General features: G+C 36.8%; 1 protein-coding gene across 2 annotated transcripts in view; it reads left to right on the forward strand.

The window, feature by feature from the left end:
- The window catches only part of LOC145989903 (diphthine methyltransferase), a 31374-nt gene extending 8614 nt beyond the window's left edge, over positions 1 to 22760 (forward strand). Inside the window, exons 1-4 of one of the 2 annotated variants that reach the window (XM_083125398.1) lie at positions 1033 to 7716; positions 14227 to 14846; positions 19084 to 19222; positions 22397 to 22760. In XM_083125398.1, the coding sequence (XP_082981524.1) occupies positions 7709 to 7716; positions 14227 to 14846; positions 19084 to 19222; positions 22397 to 22736 (1107 nt within the window). In that variant the 5' untranslated portion in view covers positions 1033 to 7708 and the 3' untranslated portion in view covers positions 22737 to 22760. Of the gene's footprint in view, positions 1 to 1032; positions 7717 to 14226; positions 14847 to 19083; positions 19223 to 22396 lie in introns of those variants that run through there. The other variant, XM_083125400.1, reaches the window with a different exon arrangement.
- Positions 22761 to 23139: the final 379 nt, after the last annotated feature.

Here is a 23139-nt window from a genome sequence, read left to right on the forward strand (position 1 = left end):
AACGCGGGAGATGGTTTGTTCTGAGCGCAAATAATTTGAGCAAGAGAAAAACAATGGGGGTCCAATCATTTCTGTAAATAAAGTTCTGGACAGGACTGCTGCTGCTTTCGGCCTGTCTAAGAACACTATTGTTACCATAGGGAAAGAAAAATATAATGTGGTAGAAATAAATAAATAAATAAATAAATAAATGCGAGGCTTCAAAATTGGAAACCCCAGGAAAGAAGAGGAATATCAATAAACGCGTGACAAATTTAGATACCTTTCAGCAACTCTTATTATAGGAGGAAAGATTATCCCACTGTTGGGAAACTGCGAGTTTCGTTGAAAGATTCGGCATTTTTTCAAGGTGGGGAAACATCTTTAAGGACAGTCATAAAATATCTGGGATTCTCATACAAAAAAAAAATAATGGACGCAAAATAAAGTAAAGTATGTAGGCATATGGGGATGTGGAGGTAAAGCTCCACACATTCTCGACCTCGACCTAGGCCATATTATGGAGGTGATGTGGTTCACCAACCGCCTTTACCGCATGTTTGCCCCAGGTACTCACTTGGGCTGAGTCGACCCCGGAGCCGCTCGGGATATTTGACAAAGTTCCACAAACCACCGCGGATCTCACACGTGAAAGTCAGACGCCCCACCAACTCAGTTGCGGTATAATTGAAAGACGGGCAGACTTTAACGGGGACTTCGGAAAGAAATGATTATTGAAAGTGTATATACAGAATGGATTGAAAAGGTAACCTGTAAACAATGCTCGTTTCGTTAATTCGTTCATGTTGTAAGGGAGATGGAAATGAAGAGAGAAAACAATAACACATTCATCATTGTTGTCATCATTGTTATTTCGTTTTCCTCGAAAAACAATAACACATTTCATCATTGTTCCTTTTCATAACACGTTTTCCTCGACACAGCGTCAGACGGCTGCCCTGCGTACCGTACCGTACCGCATGATATGGCAACACCGTGACGCGTGTTCCTTCAGCTCTCAATACCAAACTAATTTTGCGGCAGGTATAACCTTACCGTGATGGTGCGTGGGGCTATCGTGAATGGTTTTTGGGGCTATTCGTGGATGGTTATATGATCCAGAATGGTTTTTGGGGCTATGCGGGAATTTTTCTGTTAAGAAGGTTGAAACACAACGCTAGTCAAGATGGCTAGCTGCCATTTTGCGTGTTCAGGAAGCGAGAAAAGAACGAACAATAATTACTCGATATGTCAACAATAGATACTAATTTCATTTAAAAAAAAAAAAAAGCGAAATCCCTTGTTAAACAATCTTTCGCAATGTAGAATAAGTAAGTACAAATGTCAACAATTACAGAATAAACGAGTAACAGCCGATTCCTGGCTTTGACAGTTTTACCATTTAGTCTATCTTACCAATACATAGCAATATATGAAAATGAATAGATGATTATGGGCTGAAACTACCAACACGAATTTTACACATATATTTGTACGATTATTGGCACATTGAAATGATGTTTAATATGTCTATATATTCGAGCGTGGGAGATTCGATCGAGTTTGAGCGAGCGAAAGTGGTCCAATGCAGTACTCTAAACCTTACCATATTGAATTATAACTAAAAGTTTTGTGTCCTTCCGTACTCTTAATTGTGTTTGTAACCTCATAAAGTTAGCCTGTTTGTTTGTTTTTCCGAGCACTTATGCATATCTCGTGTAATGCTGGAATCTTAAATTGGGCAAATTCCAAAATTGTCGCTCCTTCAATGCGTCAAAATCTGTTGTGTGAAACTTGTCGAAAGAAATTCATAGATGTGTGTGGCAGATTATCTGCTGGTGTATCCATCAAACTGCAACAGTTCAATAAATACAGGATGATTTGGACAGAAAGCAATATAAAACATGTACATGAGAAATACTTGGACATTTTTCTTCGACCTGAAGTGAATCTTTGATAAACAAGTTACTGTGATACCCAGGGTTCAAATCTGGAACCTCTGACTATTCAGCACGTTACGTTGACCACTCCAACAAACCAGAAAATGAGTTAGCTGCGAGAGAGAGACTTAGCAACTTGCCTTCAAAACCTCTACATTAAAATTAAATGAGTATTTGGATGACAGATTCATATTCAGGAGGTCGCAGGTTCAAATTCCATGGATGACTATCCTGACCAAAGTTCTTCCCTGGATTCTGGCCTCTCTCCAGCTGAATACAGGGATAGTACCTTTAAGGAAGGTCATGGTATTAGTCTCCTTTCCACCCTCTTACCTTCCCATTGCAGTTAATGCAATGCTCTAAACATTTTACACTAAATGCAAGCTGGAAGTTGGACATTTTATCCACCTGTACAGAAATTCTTGTGAAATAACATTTCAAAGCACCAACAATAACCATACGCAATCAAAAATGCTAAAATGTATACAAGATGTAATGAATATAGCTACATAATTTGCCTTTTGTATTTACAGCACAAATCTCATGGCCATGTTTTATTTAAAAACCAAAAGAAGTTAAGACTGTATATAGTATTGGAATAAGGTGTAATACTATATTCATATCATGTTATAATAAGATACATTGTGTAATCAAGACACAAAAACATAATATAATATATAAAAATGTATGTGTGCATACATGTGAGTATACTAATGTAAATCTGACGTAGTAGTCATGCCCAACTTTCACATTTGTATATACAGGATTTGATGTGTGATAGGAGGTCATTGTTTTGTTGATATAAAATCCATGCAGATATGAAAGTGTTCTTTATACTATCCATAATGCAAATTCTGATGGTTGTATACGATAAACAGAAACTATTTTTCCAAGCCATAACTGTGCATTAACTAGTAACTAATTAGCTCCTACACATTGCAAATAACAAGGGGGAAGTCACAAAAATATAAGGTTCCCAGGTATATATTTTTTTACTGCAACTGCATGTTGCTTACTTGAGTGATGGAAGTACATATCTCATTGTATTGCTGATATAAATCAGCCATTTCCTTCTTCATCCATTAGATCTGCTTCAGATGGAAGTATTTTCTTTGGCATTTTTCTTGGGTTTGTTTTCAAGTCTGCTTTATACACAATTAGTTTAATCGGGACTGGACCTACAGTTTAACGATTCATACAAATATGCCATTTGTGAGGAACTGGCATTTTTCTTAGCATCTATTCCATGCTCAAAATTCAACCATATACAGTAATGCTACAGCGTATTCCATAGCATTTTTCATGCAATCTAATTTTCGTTTCATTTTCCACAGCAGATGTGATAGTGACTGTGCAGGTACCCTTGACCCTTTGTATCCCTACTAAAAACTGAAAAAAAATTGATTCTATGTGAAGATATGTTGTTTATGAACGTTTTCCATTGTTTTTAGCTTACAGAGATATGTTATTGTGAAGTAAAGTATCTCTGTTAGCTTAGCCTGAAGCAGTCTATTCTGAAGGCTTCATACACCCAACATAATCCAAAACAACAGCAGACCTACCACTGGTACCAGTTAGATAAGCCGGAGACACATTTAACTCATTTTTTTTTTCAAATAAAAATCATTTCTACTTACCTCATATGCATATGCATAGCGGAACATTTTTCAAGTTGGGATCACTTTTTTTTTCCATGAAAAAAGCGTTATTTTTAACATTATAATTATTTATTTGCCATTGCTTCGGAGGCCAAATCTTGACTCACGTTGTCTGTTGTCAGCTGATGTGCAGTGTTACCGAACCTATGAACCTATAAATGCCACACAAGCTATCCACAAAACGTTTTCAATCGAAAATTGTTCCACAAACCATTCACGGAAGATTAGGTTAGGTTCAGTTAGGTTAGGAAAATTTAGAAAAATAAATGGTAACACTTTACTATACCGGAGACAGATTTCTTCAAATTTACAGGAGAAAGTACTTACGCAAATCATTTTCTGTAGCGTTGTAGATGTTCGGGAATGTAGTTTTGATCCATTTTAATGTGTATGCATGTGGTGTTCTACAAAAATCTATTTCCGACACGCTATTGCTGCTGCCGCCATTTGTTTTCTCCACGAGAGCACAATACGCGCTATTGCTGCTTCTACAAGCCGATGTTGTCTGTATATGCTAAATTGAACGAAAGGAGTGCTAATGGAAACTAACCTAACCTAACCTAGTAGGCATACCTCATCCCCATGATGGTTCGTGGGCTATCGTGAATTTTTGGGCTAACGTCAATGGTTTTTGGGGCTACCCGTGGATGGTTTGTGGGAAATAAGGAACAACAGTAAGTACTCGTTAATGTAAGAAATATACATTATTTTTGTTAGAAATTCATTATTTCACCAAAAGAAATGTTCCGTAATGCAGAAGAGTACGTTAGCAATGTAAAAAATTGCGAAATAAATCATTGATAGGTGTCTCCGGTATAGTAAAGTAGTACCAAATAAATTTAAACAAAAAAAAACAAAAACTTTCACTACATTTAAATGTATTGCATGGTATGAAGCTATAAATGCCACACAAGCTATTCACTAAACGTTTTTAATCGAAAATTGTTCCACAAACCATTCACGGAAGGTTAGGTTCAGTTAGGTTAGGATAATTTAGAAAAATAAATTTAAACAAAAAAAATAATTAAAAAAATAACTTCACATATAGAGCCACTTCCCATCCCGGGCAGTGTATAGCCTACATATACTAGAACATTTAGGACATTCCATTTCTTCCTTCACGATTCCATGTTCAATTAAAAAATCTCATGGGTTTTCAATATCTGGGAACATTTTCACAATGCAACCTTGACACGTCATCTTGTCAAACTACCGCGTGGTTGCTACACTGACAGGGGGTTACATAACCGAATGCACGGAACATTTGATTCACGTAGTCGACGGCAATGGTGGCACGAGCTATCGTGCAACAGAGATGCATGAATGACGAAAAATACCTTACTACAGGCCAAATAAGTTGGACGATTCGAAAAAACAATTTCCTCGGCTTCAGAAAGTCCACAAGAACTCAATTCTGTAAGTACTTTCTCTTCTTTTCTCCTGTAAATTTCAAGAAATGTGTCTCCAGCTTATCTAATAGTTACCCTACCACTACATAAACACAAAATGTTAATGATGAAAGGCAATAAATATTATATTACATTAAAATGTATTGTACAATAGTAAATCAAACACAAGGCCTGAAAACTTGTGAAACCAAAATAGAGGTGAAACTGTTGTTAGGAGTGTTACATTCATTGGTGTTTGTAATTTGAACATTTTTGTTAGGCTAGAAGTGCTAAATTTGATGCTGTTCTGATGTGCACATGCCTTTTCATTATTTGAGTGTGCATACAACCGGTTTCTATTAATAAAAAGCAGTGAAAGTGCTTCAAGATAGGTGTTTTTTTACTTACACGCATGCCATACTTTTGGATCAAATGTTACTATTATTTGTGGTTTCCATATCCTAATACACATTATACATTACATAAAGCATCAAAATCTAACAATTAAAAAATAATTTGGCATAATTCTCAAGGGGCACAGTCGGTCAAGGGCCCCCATTGTACATAATCACTTTATGTTTTTAAGAAACATAAATATTAACTGATTCAGGGTGATTCCTTTGATGAAAGTGATGTACTGTTCTCTTTCCATAAGTGTTGAGTTTGCTGGTGGTAGAATTCATGCTTCCTAAGGTTGTTGGCTCTCAGGCTGATGTAATGAATCTAGGTGTAGGCTCCTTGCTGCTGTTGTGAGAAGCGCAAAGAGAGATGTAAGCTAGGTTAGAGAAGTGGCAATATTACTAGCATATCCACTCATCTCACTCAGTACTCTGGCAGTTTGTTTCTTTATACAGCATATTTGCAGATGATACAATTCAACTTGCAAGTGTATCAATATATGCTGTATAAAACATACCTTGTTAGTAAAGCAGCAGCAGAAGGAAAGGTGGATCAAGAGAGCTAAAGTTTGTAGTTTGTTTATGCACAGATAGGATAATCAAGACCAGAAAGTTAAAAGTGAGATCTGTACCTCTTATGTACCTCCACCAGGTATCGAACCCTGTGGAACCCCGTGATTATAAGATGATTAGCTCAAGTCACATGGAAGCCTGTACTTTGTATATTTTCCAAGGTTTCAGAAACCTCGGTGCTAGCATACCACTACACCATTGGGGAGGCCCCTAATGAAGGAAGACATTGGTTAGTCTTGTCTGGAATCTGACTCCGAGGTCAGTTAAACTGCTAGTAGGGCAAGTGATCAACCTTACAGGCTGACCATGTTGTAGATAGTTGGGTTAATGTGGATGACAATTTTGCCCATGTCCCAGACAAAATCCTTGTCCTTGTGTAGCTGTATGTGACAAACTGGGCGTTCACGTCCACTTAGTCTCGGTTCTGAACAATCTAGTTTGTCTTGTAAGTACTAGGTGCAGTCTCTCCACACTGGCCTGGCATATAGTAGGATGGATCACATATCTTTTGAAGAATACATTTACGTTATAACTTTTGCGGTCACATTGCAAAAAAAAAAATTTTGGTACTATTGTTATAGCATTTCTGTTAACAAAAACGCCAAAAGATACCATTTCGGTACTTACTTGAGTGATTTGTAGCTATAAGATCACATCAGTTTCCAACCATTCTTTACACATGTATGTGTAACTTTTAATTTTTTTTCTGTGCTATCTTGTATTGTTTTTGTTTTGTTGTTGTTTTCAGACTGTTGCAGTTTCAGTATAAAATGGTCATTCAGTAATGTTACTGAAAGGTGAAGTTAATAAATGAATATTAGTAGTGTATAGAATATTTACCATTCATGCAACATACGAATTATGGTTTAGACTTTTTTTTTCGCACTTGTTCACAATTATCACTCATTCATAAGCTGAGTTGTCTCAAAGTAACATTATTGTATGGCACTAAGATGATGTTGCCATCTGGCTATAAATGGACCGCTGTATTATACCACTATGAGCAATAGTCCACAGGAATAAACTATGGAACCTTTTCTCTTGTGGCTTCCCCTTGTACAACTGAAACCGGGTAATACACATCAATATGTATCTCTTTGCTAAATCAGGTAGACACACACACTATGCATCTTTGAAAACATTTTTTTATTGCTGCTTGCAGGGAAATCTATTTTCACATGTATATATGTATAACAAATGCAAGTATTTATTCGTAAAACAGAATACTTGTTTTCAGGGCTTGAAAAATCTCTGTAATGATTATGTTGTAACATAAAATTGTTATGATTTGTACGAGTAATGCTGAACATGTCATTAGGAGCATGTGACTTTATTTCTGTATCAAATCTAGAAATTAAGATATTACATCAACATTGCAGTATTTGTCTTAATGTGTTGTTTTACAAATGATAATGTTAATAATCATGTTAGTGATTTCTCAAACTTAAAATACATGTCACACTGTCATTTTTGCCATAAATTATAATGTTCAAATGAATGTTGCTTGTGAGAATGACCCGTTGTGCGTGATTGCACTAAGAATATTCTTAACAGCTGTAGTAACTATAAAATCTAAGCACAAGGAATGTTGCAGATATTGTACAGTGTTTGACAAATCTTTCTAGTTCACAATTATTTAAAGTTAATACTAAATCTATACACCAGATTTTTCACTCTTTTTATCTTGTTTGTCAAGAAATTTTTTGAGCCCTGTTTACTTTCAGTTTTGTGAGTGTGCATGGAATACACCCAAACTGAGAAATGTGATTTAGATGACGAGGTAAACGTATTATGAATTTATAGAATAATTAATTTGTTGTGTGAGTGAATAGATTTTGTTGCAGTTCAGTTTTAAGTTTAGTATATAGTTAGTGTTTATAGTAATGTATATCAATAAATGTAACCTTTATAAAGGAAAATAATTTATTGGTAAAGTAATAGTAAATTATTAAAGAGAAATAATGACATGCACATTGTTTTATTCTGTTCTTTAGAGCATAATCACACTTCATTATTTTCAGTCCTTTTCTCCTGTTTATTTCAAGTAAAAATGCTATAGTATATCTAAACATGGCAATACATTTTATAAATAAATGCTGGAAGTAAATTGTATAGAAGGAAGCTGGTTTTAAATAAAAATGTAGATAAGCAAACTCGAACTAAAAAAATGTTCTGCCTATTTATTGATATGTGCAGTGTTTGCAAAATACTTACTGCTATTACATATCAGCATATGAATATTGTTCATTATTTTTTGTGAAATGAATTGCTCCAACATTTTCAAAAAGCAGTTATTAATAATGGTATTTATTCATGCAGGTTCTTCTTACAATGAATTGTTGTCAAAGAGAAGAAAGAATACATGAATGATGATTAACCACTTGCCTTACTAACCCGAATTATCTCGGATGTGGTACTCTTCCGGCAAAATATTATCCCGAGTTATCTCGGAAACCTGAGGAGTTTGAATGTAATTTTTTTACTGGCCCGTACTAAGTCGGGCGGAACTTTCATGATGAAATGGGTAGGTGGAGTTAGTTGCAAGTCTGGCAAACAGATGTCTCGAGCGTGCACTAATTTTTGTGCCTGCCTGGAGGTGCCAAGAAGTGAAGAAAGACAACAGCTTTTCTGCATTGCGTGACATTCGGTTGCTTGCAAGAACGCATTGTTCGGAAGCGTTGATTCGGTTGGAACTTTCTCGTCCTTTTGGCAGCAAAATGAGTGATATAAACACAGACATAAGTGCATCAGAGTGTAGTGGAAGTGCTAGTGGCAGTGAAACAACACTAACTGACTGTGATGATATTTCAATCGAAAGTTCACATTCTGATGTTAGTTTGATGTCTGTACGAGTGTGGCAAGAACTTGATCCTGAATCTCCAGCACCAGCTCCACCACGCTTTCCGTTTTCTGCTCAACCACGTGCCAAGTATGATGTAGACGAAAGTAAGGGCTTGATACAATTTTTCGAACAGTACATTGATAATGACATTGTGACTAATAGTGAATGAAACTAATACATTTGCAGTGCAAGAAGGGAATGCAACTTGGAATCAAGTAAGTGTGAACGAAATGCGAATTTTCCTTGCTCTTACAATACTACAAAGCATTGGAAAGAAACCCGACCTACAGTTTTATTGGACAAAAAATCCATTGTTGCTAACTCCATTTTTTTCACAAACAATGAGCTACCGTCGTTTCCTTGAGATCAAAAGGTACCTTCATTTTTTCAAGCAATCAAACCTATGATGCAGCAACCCATCCAAATCCAAAGCTAAATAAAATATGGCCCGTTATTGAACATCTGCGGCAGAAATTTCAAACACTTGTTACACATCTATTGACGAAAGTCTTCTTATGTTCAAGGGAAGGTTGGGTTGGATTCAGTACATACCACTAAAAAGAGCGAGGTTTGGGATAAAGTCATATATGCTTTGTGAATCAAAAAGTGGCTATGTTTGGGATATAATTGTTTACACTGGGAAAGATACACACTTCATGGAAGAATACAAAGATTTACCGGTGTCTTCCCGTGTTGTTATGTCTCTCTTCCATCCTCTTCTAAACCAGGGATTCAGCGTAACAATGGACAGTTATTACAATTCACCCCAGCTGGCAGATATTCTTATATCAAACAAGACAGACGTTTATGGTACACTAAATACAAATAGAAAAGACTTACCAAAGGAACTGAAAGATACACGAGTTGAAAAGGGAGGAATCATAGGTTTCAGGAGGGGTAAAGTAACAGTTATGAAGTGGAACGTTTATTGTCGAGTGTACACACAGTTGATATGGTGAAAGTAGAGAGGCGGGGAGAAGCAAAATATAGACCTCGGGTTGTTATTGACTATAATGACACTATGGGTGGGGTGGATAGGGTAGATCAGCATCTTGCTGATTATGCAACACCCAGAAAGCGTGGCAAAAAATACTATAAGAAGATTTTCCTACACCTTCTTGATCTGGCCATATGGAACTCGTTTGTTTTGTACACAAAATGTGGTGGAACAAAAACACACCTGGAATTTCGTCTGGAACTTGTGAATGACCTGATCAAGCAGAACCACACACCATCACTGTCACCAAGATTTGGACGACCAAGCATACATCCAAGTCCACTACGACTTTCAGGTCGTCATTTCCTCGAGTATTTGCCACCCACTCCGAAGAAATCAAATCCTACGAAGCAGTGTTATATGTGTTCAAGAGTACGTGATGCCCGGGGCAAAAAAATCAGAAGGGAATCCCGCTTCTACTGTCCTGACTGTAATGTGGCTTTGTGTGTAGTGCCCTGTTTCCGTGTATACCACACAGCACCTAGTGTCTGAAGTTAAATGCTACAGGTAGCAGAACACCTAAACGTTGGTAAAACAAACATTTTCAAATGAAAAAGAAAGTTGTTGCTCCGAGTTTACTCGGGCTAGTAATTATGTTAGTGGTTTGTGAAAATAATAATTACTTCTTTTGTCTTTTGAAATCAATATTATATCATTTATAACATAAACAACATACCATTTTGTTCGTTGCATTATTGTTAGTAAATATCACAATTTATATCACATTTAACAGCTCCGAGTATACTCGGGTTAATAAAGGAATGCCTATTTGGAGTAGAATATTTTGATTATTTTTTATTGTTGTACCAAAAATCATTGTTAATGTAATTTTGCATGTAAAGTAGTAGTAAAATATAAAATAAAAAAAGTGTAAAATTTTGACATCAATTTGGAAAAAAAGTCGTAAAGCAAGTGGTTAAGACCATAAAAATGACATAAAATAGTATGAGGAATAACTTTTTTACAAGATTAATTACAGATATTGTTTGTGTCTTATAATTCAACATAGTCACCCTGCTCTGCAACCCACTTGGTACACCTGACAAAAACTTTGCACCTATCCATTACCTCATTTGCAAACTTCTGACCCCACAAATATTCTTTTCAATATCCAAACAAGTGAAACTCCAATGGAGCATGGTGGATGTTTCAGCACCTAAAATTGATTGACTGATTTTTTTTTATTTTACGTCACTTTTCTGCCACTTTTGGCTAATCAAAAAGATGCACCTCAAATTTCAGAGCCTGTAGTGTATCAACTGTATGCACACTGTGTGTGAGGACGGTGGGGTTAGAAGTTGTGAAGCTACAGTGCTCCTTTTGAGAGAGCTTCCCAGCATTTTGATGGTATTAAGAGCTTCAACTTGTTCACCTGCAAATTGTATTGAGCACTATAGTGGAGCCCAAGTTAAGAGTTCAGTATGGGCTGTTATGGGCTTTTACTTTTGAGATCACCACCCCCAAACATGTGTGTTTCTGTCAGAAACAAAATAATAAATATGCAAAAAGCAGAGGAAATGTAAGGTTTTGATGGTCTATACCTTCTTTTACAATTCAGACCATTCGAAAGAGGCGCTTTCCTTTCTTGTGTTAACCGCGATTTGGGGAGTTAAAAATAACAGCCTTCCGCCTGTTGCCACTCGCTGCAAACAGGTGTTGGGAAGAGGGAAGGGGCCGGGGAATGGCCAGACAAAAGTTCGTGAATAGGCTTCCGTGGGGTCAAGTGGTTTCTTATTTGTGTTCGCGTTTTCTCATTTTGGGTAATTCTCCGAAAACAGGCATATTGTATGCATTGGCGGATCTAGCGGGAGACCCCCGGTTCACTTGCTCTTCCCAAAGTATTATAAAAAGTAATGATAGCATTATATTAAATAAAATGATTGGGCAGTTCTTTTCCAGATAGTTAAAATAATAAATCAAGGTTTGACATAAATGCATAAATAGGGAATAGATTTATGAGATACTTAAAGTAAATTTAATCCGAGACTTGTTACTTGCAAGGCAATAACGTTAACTGATGGAGACAAAGCGAGAGCATTTTAGATTGAATATTTCCGACGTATGTCTCTTTCTTTCTGTAATCATTGTTCACACAAATACAACAGCATTTCATCTATTTCACACCTCTACTAATAATTGGTTAATTGAGTTTTGAATCCACTTTTATGCACAAATATGTTAATTGGGACTGGATCTACGGTTTTATGTGAGATATGAACCACTATGTGCCTCCATCGGGTGTCGGACCCTAATCCCTCGATTAAAATGCTATGACAAGGGGGAGGGGGAGATTTGCTGCAGTGTATGCTGGTATAATGAACACGGTTCTGTTTCAAATGAGACAGTGCACTGAAAAATGTGAAAGAGGCCTCCCCGATGGTGCAGTGGTAACGTCGTCACCTCGTAATCAAGGAGTCCCGAGGTCGATACCTGTTGGAGGCACATAGTGGTTCGGATCCCACTTTAAACTGTAGGTCCAGTCCTGATTAGCCTTTTTGTGCATAAAAGAAAAAAAACACTTCCGACGCATGTGATAAAATAGACAGCAAGACGTATAAAAAGTAGATATATTCAGAAAAAGTTATTTTCAAATCTTCCTCCACGGACCGTCATTATTCTGGACGAACAGCGGCAAGAATGAACAGCTTCCCACCAAGTCATGCATTCTTGTATTGAACAGTACCCGTTGACCACTAACAATTGTTGCAGTGTGTACTACAGCAGACGCTCGATGCGGTCTGGAGCTCTCTTCTCCTGTGCACCATGCGACAACACTGTCGCCATAAGCCCCATACTGAACTCTCTAAGTTGGGCTCACCAATAGTCACAGTTTGACCGTTTTCTTGGAAGTGCCTCCATATAGTGCCATTTAACATCCTAAAAGATGGTTAGCATGGCTTTCCCGGTGGAGGCCTGTATCTTGAATATTGATGTTTCCACTACATCGATTGTCATGTACACTCTACTTTACAGTGGTGCACCCAGGACTCATCACATCACAATTCGATTGAGGAAAGCATCATCTTCATAAGTATAACAGTTCAAATGCTCCTGAGCAAACAAATTTGGGGGGGAGAACCCCCAAAGTAAGCCCACCTCCACCCACATACATTTGAGGGTATGCACTTAAGTGTCCTGGTGCCTTTAAATAAACCAGGACGTCAGTTTCTCTGAATTTAAAGGGTTCCCCCACTGCTTGTCTCCTGTGCATGCTTGTGATTATGAGACAGCTGCTTTGAGACACTTATGGAGATCATCTTGGACCAAACTGTATGCAAAGTCATGACTCGTTAAATTCTAAGGCAGTTTCATCAATAGTGACTTGCCTGCAGTTATGGATTTGCGGCTTCACTGTCTCAGTTGCCATGCTAACTGGTCTCCCACCTCAATATTGTTCACTGACATTTTGTCTTCCATTTTTAAACCATTCTACCCATCCGTACACTCTCCCCTGACTCAAACATGTCTCAATACTGAACCTTCATTCTTCTGTAGATTTAAGAAAGTTTCACACCTTCTACCCACAAAGAAATAAAGCTTTGTTGCTCTTCCATAGCAAAAGTTGACAGTTGAGTGACAAGAAGCTACTGTACAAGCATATACTATTGGTGATCATGAGGCCCCCACATAGGGTTTTTGCTAAAGAGCCATTTGTCTCCTCGAATAAGATTTCCCATTATGCATACGTTCCATGCACGTTAGAATAATAAAATTCCTCTTATTTAATCACTTTTCCTTGAAATAATAATGCAAAATAGAAATAAATTATATGAAGATGTCGTTTGACCTCCATATAATAGCAATAACAAAGTAATAATAGTAAGGAAAATCATAATGCATAGATTATCATATTTCTCCCATAACTACACTGTAAACACAGGACTGGAAATGTATTTCAAGATGCCTAGAAAATTCTGAAAAACTTGTTTTGCCAAGTGAGTGCCAATCATGTCCCTCAATTGTATGCACTCATTTACACTATGACCCTCTCCATGCTAGAGTGGTGACCACAGTATGGTATGATGCCAAGCATCCTAGGTTCGAAAGCTGGCCTGCATATGGGTGCTTTTTGTGAGTATTCCTTCATCAAATCTTCATCCGGCCTACGTTGCAGAGTGGTTAGCACATCCTGCTATGACGCTAGGGGTCCCGGGTTTGAATTCTGACTGGGTATGGGTGTTTGTGAGTGTCCATTTCTTCATATCATCCCTCATACCCATCTTTGCAATTAGCCAAAAGTGGCACAAAGGCAAAGAAAAATAAACCAAATCAATCATCGTATCATCATTCATCCTCATCATCACTACATATAGAAATACTGTATCATCAAAATTATACTCCATTCTTAAAAATAAACCAATAAGTATTGTTGATATGTCATTATTGTGTAATGCAGGTGGAGAAGTTAGGTTCCTTATAAGAATAATAAATGATTTTTTTTTTTCTACTAGCTTAACAATGGATGCAACCAGCATAGATACTCTTCACACATGGAAGGCTGAGTTCTGTGCAGATTCAGTAGAATGGTGTCCTGTGAAGCCTTTTCAAAGCATTTTTGTTTGTGGAACATACCAATTGCAAGAAAAAGAAAGTGAATCTGAACATGATAGTAATGAAGAAAAGGGAAGCTCACAATCTAGAATAGGTTGCCTGTATACATTTAAGTTTACAAAAGAAGAACTTACGTTGATGCAGAGAATTGAAATGCCGGGAATATTGGATTTGAAATGGTGTCACAGTTACGTGAATGGAAAAGCACTCTTGGGAATTGTAAATTCTCAAGGAACACTAATGATTTATTACTTGAGTGAAAATACAGATGAACTTAAACTGGAATTTCTTTCTGAAACAAAAATATCAGATGATGACAGATTGTGCTTGTCTTTGGATTGGTCTACTGGCAAATACCCAAGCGAAGAGCCATGCGTTGTAGTAAGTGACTCTAAAGGGATGGTCACATTGAGTAGAATAACCAATCAAGGTATTGTGATGGTGTGTCAATGGCAAGCACATGGTTATGAAGCATGGATCACTGCATTCAACTACTGGAACACCTCTACTGTGTATTCTGGTAAGTGTGAAGAAGTACAGGACACTGTTAAAGTAGGATTTTAAGTGCACAAACAACATAAACAATAGATTTGCTGGACAGCTGGAATTTGTTTTTTGGGCATTAACCCCTTTTAGGCAGGGGTAGATAAAACAGACTAATTCAGACACCAACCCCTTTTTTTAAAGAGCCAGTTTTTCTTGGGGGGGAGGGTCAGTATGATTTAAGAAAACCATGAATCCAACTAAGAAAGCTACACATTGTGAAATATGATCTTCGTCAGGGGTGCCCACAGGTGGGTTTGTAGATGCAGGTTGCGTCCATCCAATTTTGGGGAGGGGGGATGTTTATGATCTAAATTTGACTTACCAAACAATACAGCATTAGACGGAAGTTGATTTACATTATATCATTCAAGCATCGCTGCTATATACATAGCAATTAGTGACTATAACGAGAAGACTAATAAGTATTATTTGGGGGGACAATCCAGTTCTCACACATTATGCCTTAAATTGTAACGTGATTTCTGGTGGGGGGATGAAAATTAAACTTTAAGGGGGATTCAACTTGTGAGAATATCAGTGTTAAGTCTTAGATTGTCACGAGAATTTTAGGTAGATGAGACAACAGTAAATTTGGGAGGGATATCCATTTATTGAATATCACTTAGAGTTTTATGCGAATTCTGGTGTGGGGATTGGGTATTACTTTTGCAATGTCTGCTCTTCAATATCAATAGTAAGTCTAAAATTAGCATGGAAATTTTGATGGGGAACAGTATTAAATTAGGTTAGGACATGCAGTGATTTCTGTAATGGTAGGGTTCCAATATTAAGTTTTGGGGAACCATATTTACCAATATGGTATTTTAAGCTGGATTATTTGCAGTGAGTGGGGGAGGGGGTATTGGTTCGTTCGTGTTATTACGGTCCTTTGTTCGTTCACTTTCAGAAAAAAAGGAGTAAAGTAAAATAAGCATTGGCTTCTAAATAAGAAGTTCATTGATGCCTGCACAAAAAGGGGGGGAGGGGTCATTTGCACCTCCCTGGAAAAATGAAAAAAACTTTACTGTACATATTCGGCAACCTGGATCAGTAGATCTCGGTGGTGACATCACCACCTTCATCTGGTTGAAATATCTGAAAGAGACTTAGACACCTCTCAACATGCAAAAGGAGAAAAAGTTAGACAAGAGTAAACATCGCCGCAACCTGTGAAATTTTTGACTCCCTATTAACTTAATATTCTGGATACTTTGAAAAGAAATAGATCGAAAAAATTTCTTGCTCAGTTCGCTCACGATGGTGCATTAAACAGTGCATGTATGGCGTTTTGATGAGGTGATGATTGATTACATACTAGTAACTTTAAAGCAGGTGCATTATTTTAATGGTGGTGTTCTATTAGAAATACTATTGTATTGTCGATTCCATGCATGCTGTAATAGTTGTACTAAATGAATTGCACGATAAAGCAGAAAAATATATCTAATGTTAAACTGTCACAGGAAAATTTTTACTTTAGCAAGTGTAATTTGCACTTAAAATAAATTCTATGTAATTATTGCTATTGGTTATTAAAATAATATTTATCTCAAGTAGAAGGGGCAAGTTCTTTCTTTTTCGCCCCGACCTTAGAAATTTCTGGCTATGCTCAGTATATGCCTCACGAAACAACAAAATGAATCTGTGACACGAAGAAGCCAGGTTTTGATTAAAAGACAACTAAAGCACAAATGTTTAGAGTGCCCAGTTTGAATTTTCTATCTTAAGTTAAAAACAACTTTTGTTAAACAGTCAAATTGTGATTTAAAAAATCGTTTCTCTTCCCATGAACAGTGTTTAAACGTACATATATAATTTACTCTCTAACGAGTAAGATTAACTCAAGAATTTAACAAATCAATGTAGTAGCTTTCTGCATTTCGAAAATTTATTTTTTTAAAAAATGAAAACAAATTATTGACATTCAAATAAAAATTAATTAATGTGCATTTATCCAAACTATATTGGAGGGGGGGAGTTCATCCATGGCCTTGGGGAGGGGCACCCCTGATCTTCGTAATTAGTTCTTGCACCGGAGTGACCTTCCTAAAGAAGGTTCAACTATGCAATACATTCTAATATGTTGCTGGCTCTACCATATCATCGCAGATTTGAAAATTTTGCTAGCAACAGTGAAAAAAAATATATAATGGCATGTTTATTATACTGATTTAATGATACACATAATGCAGAAAACACAAAAATTTTGAAAACATATACTGTACTCGTTGTTTTAAAAAAGTAATGGAAATTTCAATAAGCGAACTCTAATTGTAAAAACAATAATCTAGAACTGAATTTAAAAATTCAGGCGCCATGGTGATAGGTCAACCTGTACTTTTCTACCCTTGCTTTTAGGGAGCTTTCAGATCAATGTGACAAGTGACACATGGCATGAGGGTTTCACACCATAGTGACAAGCAACAATGGCCTCTGCAGTCTGTAAAAGAGCCTTCACTGGCCATGAGCAACCAACAGGCCAACATGACATGATGCATGCTATTGTCTGGGCGACAAGCAACATGTGCAGTTTGTATCTCTTCAGTACGAAAGGTTGCATTTATTTGTATAGGTTAATTTCCTAGTGACAAGTGTCATTTTGTCACTTCAGTGTGAAAGCCAACTTAAGCATCTGTAGCATTATTGTTATATTTTATATCTATATCATTTCCAATTATAAATGAAGGATAGGTGGTGGTGATAACATCACATTCTCAATGGAATCACCCTTTTTTGAATTGTAGAATCAGTCTTGAAAAACTTGTATGAACCTATTCCAAACAATATTGAAATGTTTTCACACAGTCTTTTATTCCGAGCAGTAAATGCCAATTATGGTCACCAAAATACTTTCACCACCACCATCCTTTGTGGTTTGCTGCATCTGGCTGGGTCGGCATAGAAGTCAAGCCCCTCCATTTTCTTCTGGTCTTCCACCATTCCTCTCTTTCCATGGTGTTCCAATCTTGTCCTCTTCTCCTATCACTCTGCACTTGTAGTCTTCCTGACATGCTCCTTAAAAATTTTGTCTCCACTGCCTGCATCTTTCTCTTGACGCTCTCTGTCATTGTCCAAGTCTCTGTTCCATACATAATTATTGGTACATACGTAGTATGTATTATATATTACCTTCTTGCATTCCATAGGTACATCACTGTTCCGTATTAATCTTCGAACACTTTGATAGTCTCCACCTTTCATTTGTCCTCTTCTGTTGCCTCCTTATCTATTCTTCCACTTCTTTCAATTATGCTTCCTAGATATTTGAAACTCTCACTACCCTCAACTTTCTGTGTCCATCTTTATTCATGGTACATTTCTGGTCTTGTTCTTGTTATTAGCACCTCACTCTTTTCTATTCTGAATTTAATTCCTGCTCTTCTGATTTCCTCATTCCAACTCTCAAGCTGTCTCTGTACGTCTTCTTCTTCCCTGTTTACCCATATTACTAAGTCATCAGCGAACAACAGGGTCGTCATCTTTTCCTCTCCTATCTTCTTCCCCACCTCTTTGTTAATTACATCCATTGTAATTATGAAGAGCAGTGGGGAAAGAGTAATTCCCTATTTAGTCCATTACTTATACTGAACCACTCCGTTCTTCCCACTGGTGTCTTCACACAGCTCTGATTGGCCTTGTATGCACTCTACACACTATCTCTTCCTCTACTCCTTTTTCTCTTAGAACCTTCCCTTTTTCTGTCCATGCTATTGTATACCCGTAATGCCTTTCCTGTAATTCTTGTGGATATCAGATCTACTGTTGATCTGCCTCTTCTATTCACTTTCTATTTTGCTATTTTATATCGCTTTCAATGGAAGATCAGACAAGGCTTTCACAGAGTTTGACATTATTTGTTATTATTTTTCAAGTGTGCTTATGAACATGTATCATTTGAATAGAATATCCTATTGACGATATAACACTTGCAATTAGAAAAATACAGAGCAACCTGTAAATTTATTTTAAATTCTTGAAAGTCAAGAATTTGTGTGACAAATAGGGAACCCTGAATATACCACTCTATAATTTAGTAGTTCTTACGATTAACTTTGTAGATCTAATTATGAAGGATACTGGAACCTTTTTCCAAAGGAAATAAAATTACCTGAGGTAACATGCTTTCATTCAGTTTAAGTTGTATGTGTCTGTGTTTCATGTTTTTGTAGTTTTTACTTATAAAATTTGCAATTTTACATGCACGTCTGCAGGTGGCGATGATTGCAAGTTAAGAGTATTTGACATACGAGAAAATACTTCCACTCCTCTCATTACAAACAGAGCGCATGATGCAGGAGTTACCAGTTTTCACTCTAATACAAGCAGAGAGAACTTGCTATCATCTGGAAGGTAATTTATTTTTTAAAAAATCTTCTATAAACCCAGGTAAGAGGTTTTTAAAAAATAAATATGTACAAGAATAAATTCTATTTCTTGTACCTTGATTTGGAATAATGAAAATAATTTGTTTCACTATTAATGGTTTGCTTTAAGCTAATAGAGCAATGTGTTTTTTTCAGATATGTACTGTATTTCTCGGATAGTTCATTATAATGTAAAGCTTCCAAAGCTCCTGGCGAGAATTGCCATGAAATTTACAGAACAGGATGATGATGAAGTCAAAGTTACAAGTATGCGGTGCGAAATTTTGCAAGTGGTTGAAACCCCTTGAACTTTGTCAATATACATGGTGTTTCCATGACCTTGAATCAAACTGGCAGTGTGGATGAACCTGACCAAAGTGCCAATATGAGATAAAGAACCCATGGCCCAGAAATGTGTCATTATAAAGTTATAAGTAGGGCTAGGATTTTGATGACCTTAAAATTGCCAAAAAATGACCTTTAAAAGATGCATTTATAACGTAATGCATGCAAGAAAATGCCCTAAAAATTTTGAAGGATTTGTAGAACAAATTTATAAACTAGAAAGAAATTCAAATTACAAATTAACGTTACAGTATCTATCACATGTTCATTGCGTATGGTAGTACAAGTAATAAAGTTCACTTTTTGTCATCTTTTACACTTTAAGTACCGAGTTGCAGTACACAACGAAAATCATATGCAAATTTTCAAAAGTGAATGATTGTCGGTTTTCGGACAAGAGAGCCTGTACACGGAAAAACTTCTCTCGAGTTCCACCGACACACGAGGAGCGTCCTTGAAATGAACAATATCACTTGCTGTTAAGTCACTTTCAATTCCATCGAGTGCAAATTGCTTCCCTGACAAAATATCCGATACAGAGCACAAAACTTTGTACCCCTTATTTTTTTAACAATAATCCGTCTGGCGATAATGTACTGATAGAGAGGGAAATCACATAGTTTGAGCTGAATTGTTACACAACAGCTTGTACTGACAATACTGCACAGAATTTCTTTGTTTCTTCAAACACAGTCGTTCAGAACTGCGCTGAAGGCAATGAGACAAACCTCTCTCCTTCAAAGAGTTACATTTGCATGTAAAATGCCCTTTCTTTCACCAAAATGTAGAAAAATGCATAAGATGACTTTTAAAAGTCCGAAAAATTACTTAAGCGGTTTAAAAAGTTTAAAAAATTACCTTTACTTCAAAAAGGGTAACAAAATGCAAAAAATGCCCCAACAAAAGCATCCCAATTAATTCAGTTACGTGTAAAACACGTTCCTATCTACTTATGCAATGTTTCTGCCTTACCAAAAAAAATATGCATTTGCATCAAAATCCTAGCCCTAGTTATAAGACAAAACTAGTTGGGACTACCTATGACAGTGGAATAAGAGAACTGACAGATGTGGCATCTACATTTAATACGGACATTACTACAGTTTATTGTAGCACTCTGCAACGAAAACGTTACAGTAGTTGTTCAAAATGACAGTGTCACAAGAAACTACACTGTTGCATCCACTCGAACATCCCTGGAGTCATTCTGACGATATCACTGACAGAAAGGATTCTTGCCAGGAGGGGATGCAAGGGGTGTCCCTCAACTCAGCACCCAATCATCAGCCATTACTGCCAAGCATTGCACCCTGAAAACTGCGATGCATTGCAGGCTCACAAGGAAATGGCAACTGGGTTCATCGCCAATGAATTGACGCTGGGGCTGCCATTTTGCACAACTACTGTAAAGTTTTCGTCGTCCATAATAATTCTACAAGCCACATCTGTTAGTTGCCTTATTCCACTACAGTGTGTCTAACAGTCAAGAAAAATTCAAGAAATCAACAGGTAGGTCAAAAAAAGGCAAGAAATTATGCTTGTGGTCAAGAATTTTTGCTTGTTTATATATACAACCTCTGACAATAAAGTTCAGTGAATGATCCTGAATATCGAAAGTAGACGAATTCTTAATGAAACCTATCTTACCGTCCTTCGAAGTAGTCCCCTCCCATGGCTATGCACCTTTGAGAACGGCTGCACATGTCCTGGAAACTTTTAGAAAAATCTTCTTTCGGGATGATGTGCAAGACCCTCGTCATGTTCCGTTGGATGTCTGGAATATCCTCAAATCTCTGACCTTTCAAAGCAATTTTGAGGCGTGGCAAGAGAAAGAAATCTGGAGGATTCAGATCCAAATTTCTTGCAATGCATTGCTACAGATGATGAGAGCTGGTGTGTGAGGTACGACCCTGAAACGAAACGCCAAAGCATGGAATGGCGTTCTCCTGCATCACCCCATCGGAAGAAGGTCAAGGCGTAAAAATCGCGCATCAAGATGATGCTTATCACTTTCTTTGACAGTGATGGCATGATCCACAAGGAATTCCTGCCGGAGGGAACAACAATTTTTCCGCAATGGGAGGGGACTACTTCGAAGGACAGTAAGGTAGGTTTCATTAAGAATTTGTCTACTTTCGATATTCAGGATCATTCACCGAACTTTATTGTCAGAGGTTGTGTGTATATATATATATATATATATATATATATATATATATATATATATATATATATATATATATATATATCATTGTATTGAGTTGTGGTTAAGATTTGTTCACTTTGTTTCTTATGTATTACATTTTTGTATGCGTGAAAATATTGTGGCCATTCTCCATCAAGGATGAAGTCTGAAGCATTAATTTTTACATGCATTAATATTTAAAGCATGTCTAAATCTCTTGTTAAAGTTTTTATATTAACCAGCCTTGTGGTATGGACTTTTCAATGAATAAAATATATATTTTCTTCATTTCCAAGTATACTTAAGTAGGGGGTGATTAAATAAATGTTAAGAAAAAGTCAAGAATTGTGGATTTGTTATTTTAGTAGATACCCTGCACTATCATAGGCAATCCCAACTAGTTTTGGCCTAAAACATTTTAATGGCATGTTTCCGGACCAGGGGTCCTTATCTCATATTGATACTTGGGTCAGTCTCCATCCACCCTACCAGTTCATGGCCATGGAAACATCCTGTATTTAGGAGGTAGGCCTATAATGTATGCACCTGCATATAGACAAAATCTATTCTGTTTACCAAACTTTGGAAACATTAAGTGGTTACCTGCATACAGTGCCTTATATATTCCAGCTATGACGAGAAACTACTCCTATGGGATGCTAGGAACATGAAAGGATCCCTCAATTCAACCAGTTTGACTGGAGGCATCTGGCGACTGAAGTGGGATCCACTAAGTTTCACTCATCTACTCGCAGCGTGTATGCACGGAGGCTATTGCCTTGTTAACTGTGATAAAATCGAGTCCAGTGCAGAGCAACCAATTGTTGCAGTGTACAAGGAACATGATAGTCTAGGTTACGGAGCAGATTGGTGTTACGATGTTGAACTTTCAGGAGATTCTCATGTTGTTGCAACTTGTTCATTTTATGACTGTAAAATGTGTGTTTGGAAATGTACAAGAAATTTATGAATGACATAAAATGCATTCCTGTTCAAGCCAGAGATCTTTTGTTTTTCACTTAGACAGACAAAGAGTATAAATTATGTTTTGGACAGTTTTTCCAGCACAATATTTGAAATTACACCTCATATTATATGTAGGAAATTGATTTTTATGTTCTGAAGAACTTTAGGACTTTGAGGCACTTACAAAAAAAAAAAAAAAAAAAAAAAAGGCAGTAATTAATAATACCAGGCCGTTATAATTAAAGTGATGGTGTTCAGAGTGGTACAGCACGGGCTGTAATGAGAGTAGCAGTCTGAAACTTTGTAGATATGCTAATGAAGCAATGCGCTCGCGAATTATGCAAAAAAAAAGTTCCAATTCTTGCCACCAGGATAAAAATTATTCTGTAAGCAGTCAAAACGTGGTA

The sequence above is a fragment of the Lepisma saccharinum genome, chromosome 7, assembly GCF_977018435.1.
Source record: "Lepisma saccharinum chromosome 7, izLepSacc3.1, whole genome shotgun sequence".
In the NCBI taxonomy this organism is placed as follows: Eukaryota; Metazoa; Arthropoda; class Insecta; order Zygentoma; family Lepismatidae; genus Lepisma; species Lepisma saccharinum.